Genomic DNA, 8,739 nt, shown 5'->3' with positions numbered 1-8,739 from the left:
TCTTCACCTTATATATTAATTAGTCAATCTGTTGAGTAAATTACTCCTCCAATTTGTTTTACGCTCACGTGAATCTAGATTCCGATAGGGTTTGTGTGGCTGTCGGAGATAAATAAAACAATTTATCTCTCAAACTTAATATTCAGGTTTGATCACAATGATTATGGTTACTATCCCAATTTGCGGATTTTGTTAACAATCAAGCTACTACCGTTGAAGTTTTATTTTATTCTACTTTAAATAGTAGTAACAAAATAACAGATTCAGTTGTCAAAAAATCATCCTTAAAGCAAAAGAAAACAAATAATAGAAAAAAAAAAAAAATTCAAAATCAGTTTGTGAGCATTTACAAGCCCACATGTGTTGCACGCTTCATGTTCTGTACCTTTCAAATATTATATTATATTATTATTCATTCAAATAAAGTAATAATAATGAATTTAATTAATAATTAATAATTAATATAATTATAATTAATTAATTAATATTAATAATAACATAACATAAAATAAGAGTATTTGTTTCTTGAGTGAGTGTGAATTATTATTATTATTATTATTATTATTATTATTATTATTATTATTATTATTATTATTATTATTATTATTATAATAATAATAAATAATAATAATAATAATAATAATAATAATAATAATAATAATAATAATAATAATAAACTTAAAAGTTTTAAAACTTACAAAAAATTAGTGGGAAGCCTAGAGACAATCTGGGCCCTCACACCTCTAGCAATAGCAAAACTTATCCTAGTAAAAATATGAGCAGCAGCACCGGCACCAATATCTTGCGCCATCGAACACTTCTGAACCCGCTTTAGCAAAGAAACAGCCTCCTTCTCTAATTCTCCAAGGGAAGAAAATGAGAAAGGAATGAAACCATAACCAATTGCCTGACAGCTAGATTCGTACTTGACCCGCTTCCGACGAGCCGCATCAACCACAGCACGTCCAGGGACAAAGTCAGAAAGCGCAGACCGTGTCAAAGGAGAAGACCCTATCAAGTCAACATAAACATCGCGACCACAATCCCATGAATAAAGTAACACATCTGCAGGTCTGAGGGCCCTGTCGTTCCCTCCAGACAATTATTATTATTATTATTATTATTATTATTATTATTATTATTATTATTATTATTATTATTATTATTATTATTATTATTATTATTATTATTACAAATTACAAAAATATAATGAAAGAAATGAAATAAAAATAAATAAATTATACGTATATATTAAGTGAGAGAGAGAGAAACACACCGATAGCCGCAAAATCACCAAAATATTTCATCGCCATTTTTACGTACTTTCATCTCGATTCTCTCTTTACCTAAAATTGGTATCATCAGTTTCTTTCATTTCGTTTCTAAAAATCTCCAATTTTTAATCAATTCATCATTATCTTCTTTTATTCGTTGTTTTTTTAATAAATCTGTTCAGATAAGGTGAAAGAGAGGTTAACTGAGACGATCTGATAGCCGATCGGTTTATAAAATTAGGTTTTCGTATGTTTAATTTGCAGATTGATTGAACATTTATCTCCGATCGTCTCGATTTCACAGTTCTCGAGGTGCGATCTATATCTGTTTTTATCAATTTTGAATTGTTGATTTTTTCAGTTATTATTCGATTAATTGTTATACGTTTTTAGGTTAAATTTGAATTTGTTTTTATGTTTTAGTAGCAGTAATTTTATTGATTTGAAATGTGATAGATGTTGATGCTGTATGCTGTTAATTACTATAGCTTTAGAGTAGATTCGATGTCTATAAAAGAATCAAAACGATATGATATATGTTGTATATATAGTACTTTGTATTTTGTTAAATATAGTACTTTTTTTTGACTGTTTTGCATTTGAAGTAAGAAACTTTTTACTCAATCTGGAAAATTTATCTTTTTAGTGGAGTATGATGTATATGTTGTCAAATTAGGTGCAAAGTTTGTGTATTTATTTGTGTTTAATTTATTCTTAATTTGTTCAGGTGTTGATATAGCTGATAAGAGAATTGAAGAGGCTATTTGTTTGGGGGGAAATGAGTTGGATGTAAATTGTATGGGTGACGATGCCACAACTGCGAAATGGAGCACGTAGATCGAAACGGATTGGTGATCTTCAGCAACCTGCAACTCAACCGAACAATCAAGCTGAAAATATAGTTGCACCAGCTGCAAACAAAACAACAAGAAGAAAAACTGGTGGAGGAAGAGGAAGGGGTAATGGTGCAACTGTAGGAAAAGGTAGGCCAGCTGGTGGTGGTAGAGGAAGAGGCGGCATTAAGTTGATTGATTTAGACCCTGAACCGCCTTGTGATATTGTTCCAAACGCGGGTCCTGTTGGAATTGTTGAACCGGTTATAAACGGTGTTGCGGGTAAAGATATTGCTATGGAAGGTGGTAGTGGTGATAAGATAATGGGAGTTGAAGATGAAGTGAATGCAACTCCTGTACCTGATCGGGTATATATCCGTTTCTCCATATTTGACAGTTCAGGGTATACATTATACATTATTTGTTTTATATGTTGATCGTGTTTAATTTGTTGATATAATGCAGGTTCAAGTGGGTAGTTCTCCTGTGTATAAGACAGAAAGGAAGTTGGGCAAGGGTGGTTTTGGGCAGGTTTATGTTGGTAAGAGGGTTAGTGGTGGCAGTGGTAGAACGGGTCCTGATGCAGTTGAGGTATGCAAAGCCAATATATTTATTGATGGTTCATAATATGTTATCGTACCGTATTTAACTACTGTTTGTCTTCTGACTAATATTATTATAGGTTGCATTGAAGTTTGAGCACCGTAACAGTAAGGGTTGCAACTATGGCCCTCCGTATGAGTGGCAAGTGTACAGGTATGTGGTGTATCCTATTTTTTTCAAAAGAAGAATTTAGGGCGATGTATTTATGGTTTTATTTTTTTTTTATTTTTTTTATTTTTTTTTACTTTTTTAATGCAATAGTACATTGAATGGATGTTATGGGATTCCTTGGGTTCACTACAAGGGCCGACAAGGCGACTTCTATATTCTGGTGAGTTTTTGCTTGAATATTTTCACTCTTGTCAACTGGACATTAACGTTGCTCATCTTATGATTAGCCTAATTTTCTGTTTGTGTAGTATGACATAATTTTTCTATTGTTTCAGGTTATGGACATGCTTGGTCCCAGTCTATGGGATGTTTGGAATAATTTAGGCCAATCGTAAGACAAGAATGATTTTGCTTTTATTGTTTAGATAATATGTTAATATTTGTAGGTATTAATTATTAATTAAAATATTCTACAGGATGTCACCAAATATGGTGGCTTGCATTGCTGTCGAGGCGATATCAATTCTTGAAAAGCTTCACTCAAAAGGGTAAGACTTGCATACTGAAGCTTAACTTATATGTTCTTCATGCACCCATAAGGTTACTTTTTCTTTACACATAATCATATGTTTCTTATGTCAAGGTTTGTGCATGGAGACGTGAAACCAGAAAACTTCTTACTTGGTCTACCTGGATCAGTTGATGAGAAGAAGTTGTATCTTATCGATCTTGGTTTGGGTATACTTTCCTTAATTGTGATATAATATTTCTTATTTTTTATAATATCAAACGTTTAGGCATTGTTGGACATATATAATTTCTTTATATCCATGTATGATAATCTGCATTATTAATACATGATATCTCATTGCTTCAGCTTCAAAATGGAAAGATTCATCATCTAATCAGCATGTTGAATATGATCAACGGCCAGATATTTTCAGGTTTGTGGATTCCGAATCTATTGATATACATCGTTTTAGTGTTATAATTATTTGTATTAATGAATTTATTTAATTTATTTAATAGGGGGACGATAAGATATGCAAGTGTACACGCACATTTAGGCCGTACCGGTAGTAGAAGAGACGACTTGGAGTCGTTGGCATACACATTAATATTTCTCATAAAGGGAAGGCTACCATGGCAAGGCTACCAGGTCTGCTTCTTATTTCAATTATATCTTACAAATTGTTTTTTATCTTTTCTCAGTTTATATTAAAATAATTATTAATTATAAATATAATTATAATTTTGACTTTTGCAGGGAGACAACAAGAGTTTCCTGGTTTGTAAAAAGAAAATGGCGACCTCACCTGAGCTGATGTGTTGCTTTTGTCCTGCCCCGTTCAAATTATTTCTTGAAGCAGTTACAAATATGAAATTTGACGAGGAACCAAACTATGCCAAACTGATTAATTTGTTTGATACCCTGATCGAACCAAATACATCATTGAGACCAATAAGGATCGACGGGGCCCTCAAGGTTTGTTTATTTATTTATATATTTTGACTGTTATGATGTTAATACTTCTTAATTAGGAATATATGTTGCTAACTTCATGCCACCTGTTCTTGTTTTAACAGGTTGGACAGAAGAGGGGTAGAGTGCTTATAAATTTGGAAGAAGATGAACAGCCGAAGAAGAAAATACGAGTAGGCAGTCCTGCTTCACAATGGGTCTCTGTTTACAATGCCCGGCGCCCAATGAAGCAAAGGTATGTTGGTAATCATACTTGCATATCGTTACTTCATAAGTTTTTATAACTGTTATTTAAGTAATATATTAGTTTAATAGCATGTGGTTAAGTTTACTTGAAATTTTTCGGTTACTTATCAACTCACTTCATATCTATTTATTGCTTTGTTACTTTATTTGCTAGTATAAATGCTAAATATTTTGTATCTAAATAAAGGTATTATAAAATAATAATGCAATTAACTATATACATGCAAGTAACACATAATGAACTACTAGTTGCTGCGCTCTGCCGACATGGCTTCTTGACGGCACCGTGAAAACAATGATTCCGACCCAAATTTATTTTTAAAAAAATGCTTTTCTTGTGCTATGTTCTTGATAGAGTTTCTTTCTGATCTGTGTATAGCTATGTAGTTTTGTCTTTTTCCTGTATCAGGAAGTTTTTATTAATCTTAGCAAGTTGTTGTTTAGACAGTCACAGATTTAGCATAAGAATGATGCTGATTTAAAATGTGTTGTGTTGATATTTGCCCATTGAAAGTTCTTATACAGTTTACATATTAATCTATGATAATCGTTATGTTATTTTAAAATACTTTAATGTTTCACTTCATTTGCACAGATATCACTACAATGTTGCTGACGCAAGACTCAGTCAGCATGTAGAGAAGGGCAATGAAGATGGGTTATACATAAGCTGCGTTGCATCAGCTTCAAATCTTTGGGCACTAATCATGGATGCAGGAACCGGTTTTTGTTCTCAAGTTTATGAACTATCATCCGTCTTCCTTCACAAGGTTTTACCAATTTTGCAGCTGTTTTTCTTTTAATGTTTCCATTAATTAAATAACTAATAATTACAAAATCTGCGTTTTTTCAGGACTGGATTATGGAACAGTGGGAGAAGAACTATTATATCAGTTCAATTGCTGGTTCTGCTAACGGAAGCTCTTTAGTTGTTATGTCAAAAGGTTGCATAACCATAATCATTTGTTATCCACTTTTAATTCCTTAAACTAAGTGTAGGCTGTTTTAATAATAATAATAATAATAATATTTCAGGAACACCTTACACCCAGCAGTCTTATAAAGTGAGCGAGTCTTTTCCATTCAAGTGGATTAGCAAAAAATGGAAAGAAGGTTTTCACGTGACTTCTATGACGACAGCTGGCAGTCGATGGGGTGTTGTCATGTCCAGAAACTCTGGATTTTCTGAACAGGTATGTCTGCATCGGGTCAGCCTTGGTTGACTCATTTTGACCCGTTACCCAAGATGTTCATTTTTCAGATCTAACTACCAGATACTGATGATGAATATATGTTATGTGATGATTAATGTCCAGGTTGTGGAACTTGATTTTCTGTATCCGAGTGAAGGTATACATCGACGATGGGAGAGCGGTTACAGGATTACATCAATGGCTGCTACAGCAGATCAAGCGGCTTTCATACTGAGTATACCCAGACGCAAAATGATGGACGAGACCCAAGAAACGTTGCGTACATCTGCCTTTCCCAGCACCCATGTGAAGGTATAATAATGATGGATCAAACCATACATGTCTCAGAGCCACTCTTTGACCATTGAAAGAATCTTTACTACACAAATTGTCTGAATCTTACTTTGTGGACAATGTGCTTTTTGTGATATGACTATTTTTTGTTAATCTTGCAGGAAAAATGGTCAAAGAATCTATACATTGCTTCCATATGTTATGGGCGTACCGTCTGTTGATCAATATACAAACTGCCCCTCGTTTTACAATGAAACTGACATGAGATTTCAGCTACATTTTTTCCAGAACATAATTTGGGTGAGGGGTTGTTTTTGTTATATGATCAAGGACATGTGCCAAATGTGAATCTTCTAGTTATGCTTGTACAATGGGAAGAGATTTGATAATTGAAAGGACATTATTATGAAACAAAGGATGGAACATAGAACATAGAAACAAGAGAAATGTGTCCAATCATATGTTTAATTTAAGACAACATGACTTGGAACATGTGGTTTCTAGTTTGATTTGGTTCATGACAATTGTACTCTTAAGAATCTTGAAATGGCGAAATCAATATTGTTCTAGTATTTATTTATATTTCTTATGTCGATTGTCGAAATCAATGTACGTATGTGGGTTCTGGTTTTTCCGTTTTGCCATATGGTTTTTCATTCTCTTCACAGCAACCTTACCACATGGTCAAAGAAGGGAAATTCGCTCAAATACACTATTTTTTAAACTTTTATTTCAAAATACACTTTCGGGAAAAAAAAATTGTCTATTTACCCCGTTAGGTCGACCACTCAGTGGGTCGACTACCCCTTTACCCGGTCGACCACTTTAGTTTTCAAGGTAGTCGACCTCCATTCTTCATTGTTGTTGGTCGACTACTTCAGTTATATGGTCGACCTAAGGGTCGACCGAATTGTAGGCCTAAACTCGGTTGACTAACATAGTCGACCATAGTTGCTTTGTAGTCGACCGATAAGTTGGTCGACTAATCATAAAAACATACTACTAGTGGATAAGATATATCAGATAAGATTATTGCGAATTTAGATAAAGTTTTTATTTAAGTTTACTGTGTTAGCAATGTACCTTCAATGTACCTTGGAGATTTATTTACCATTATGTGTTGTGTTGTGTTGTGTTACTATCCAATTTAGTGAAATAAACTTTAATTTGAACAACAAATATTATATATTATCTCATACTACATTTATGGATTACACAACAAATAACACAACTTACAGACATATAACATACACGACAGTTAAACAGAAAACATACGAACACACATACCTAACATTCATGACTGTTAAACACATTTTAAACACAAAGAAGAAGCTAATCATCACTCAAATTGTAAGTGGAGTCAAATTGTGTTTAGCATGAGTCTTCACGTTTTCCTTTACCCTTGCCCTTTACCAACCCCTTCGGCTTTGCCTTTGTTTTTGAGTTACACTTGGACTTTTGTTTACCTTCAGAAAGATCATAATGTGCGGTGCAAGTTGATCTAGTATGTCCATATTCCAAGCAAAGACTGCATTTTCTTTTAGATTTGAAATTGTCTTTGTCCTCTCCTTGGGACGGTATACGAGCAGTACTCTTCGGTCTACCCGATTGTCGCTTTGTAACCAATGGCGGTAGGACGGTTTGTAGGTGTCCTGGATCTATCCATTCAGAAATATGATCTAGCGGGTTAATATCTTCCATGTATGCCAACTTGTACGTTTCAGTGTGGAAATACTTCTGAACGTGTGTAGTAACGTTACGTAGGACAAAATACCTTGCTACTGCCATTACATGTCCACAGGGTATACCGGAAAACTGCCATTGTTTACATGTGCAGGTTTTATCTTGTAGATTGACTTTACCGCCTTTTTTCATATCCAATACCTCAAACTTAACTTGTGATATCGGTTTGACAGTCCAACTAATAGACTTACGATTTCTTTTACCAAGCTTACGCTCTGCATATGGTGTGACAGGTGTTGTTAAACCATCAGCAGTGTTTCGGTGTTCCCAAAACCATTGTTGAACTGAAGCTCTAAAGAATTCAAGAAGCATTGTAATCGGGAGTTTCCTCGCATGAACTGACAGTGCGTTCATTGACTCTGCACTATTAGAAGTTAGGTAAGCATAACGAACATGATCTGCATGATGTCTAGACCATCTGTTGAGGCCAACAGTAGTGAGTGTACATGCACTGTCTGGGATACGTCGTGCTAGTATACCATAGTGGTGATCAAAATCAGATTTTCTATACGCTTTGCACATTTTCCAGTAGTGCCACTCGTAACTTTTAACCCTTTTAGACACACTTTTGAGGTTTCCCAACAAATGTCTAGCACATAGTGCATGAAATACTTCTGGAAATACGTTTGATATGGCAGCAGCTATTGCAGGTGCCCTGTCAAATATAATGGTAAGATTAACAATACAACACCCCGAAGACTGTAGAGAGTCTCTTAGATTACCAAAAAATCATGTCCAATGATCGGTGGTCTCTCCTGCTCCAATACCGTAGGCTAATGGAAGGATTCCATTGTTAGCATCCATAGCGACAGCAATCAAGTTAGTCCCCAAGTAACGACTTTTTAAATGAGCCCCATCGACTATGATTACTGGTCGTGCATAGTTAACAAACGAACGTGTCTGCATATTAAAGTATTGAAACATTATTTTTAGATACGAGTTAAATTAATAAGTAAATA

General features: G+C 34.2%; 2 protein-coding genes across 2 annotated transcripts; one reads left to right on the top strand and one right to left on the bottom strand.

Annotated features, from left to right (window-relative positions):
• Nucleotides 1-1,289: 1,289 nt before the first annotated feature.
• LOC139844131 (casein kinase 1-like protein HD16) lies at nt 1,290-6,638 on the top strand. Its single transcript, XM_071834342.1, has 17 exons — nt 1,290-1,586; nt 2,002-2,475; nt 2,573-2,698; nt 2,790-2,863; nt 2,972-3,041; nt 3,157-3,212; nt 3,298-3,369; nt 3,465-3,559; nt 3,699-3,765; nt 3,851-3,980; nt 4,089-4,307; nt 4,409-4,539; nt 5,146-5,320; nt 5,404-5,494; nt 5,586-5,743; nt 5,867-6,055; nt 6,199-6,638. Exons 2-17 carry the CDS (start codon nt 2,083-2,085, stop codon nt 6,256-6,258), a joined length of 2,106 nt encoding a protein of 701 aa, XP_071690443.1. The 5' UTR covers nt 1,290-1,586; nt 2,002-2,082; the 3' UTR covers nt 6,259-6,638.
• A 770-nt stretch (nt 6,639-7,408) lies between these two features.
• On the bottom strand, nt 7,409-8,513 carry LOC139841985 (uncharacterized). The gene is made up of 2 exons (XM_071832166.1): nt 8,503-8,513; nt 7,409-8,435 (listed from the first exon to the last, which is right to left on the bottom strand). Exons 1-2 carry the CDS (start codon nt 8,511-8,513, stop codon nt 7,409-7,411), a joined length of 1,038 nt encoding a protein of 345 aa, XP_071688267.1.
• Between the last annotated feature and the right edge of the window lie 226 nt (nt 8,514-8,739).

Source organism: Rutidosis leptorrhynchoides, chromosome 4 (genome assembly GCF_046630445.1).
Source record: "Rutidosis leptorrhynchoides isolate AG116_Rl617_1_P2 chromosome 4, CSIRO_AGI_Rlap_v1, whole genome shotgun sequence".
Classification (NCBI taxonomy): domain Eukaryota; kingdom Viridiplantae; phylum Streptophyta; class Magnoliopsida; order Asterales; family Asteraceae; genus Rutidosis; species Rutidosis leptorrhynchoides.
Note: the sequence above shows the minus strand (reverse complement) of the source record. Positions and strands in the feature narration are given on the sequence as shown.

What these genes read in the sequence shown, in the direction of transcription:
- LOC139844131 (XM_071834342.1), top strand. Translation starts at nt 2,083, where the DNA reads ATGCCACAACTGCGAAATGGAGCACGTAGATCGAAACGGATTGGTGAT. An exon ending in CAACTCCTGTACCTGATCGG is followed by an intron (nt 2,476 to 2,572) that starts GTATATATCCGT and finishes GATATAATGCAG; the next exon opens with GTTCAAGTGGGTAGTTCTCC. An exon ending in TATGAGTGGCAAGTGTACAG is followed by an intron (nt 2,864 to 2,971) that starts GTATGTGGTGTA and finishes TTAATGCAATAG; the next exon opens with TACATTGAATGGATGTTATG.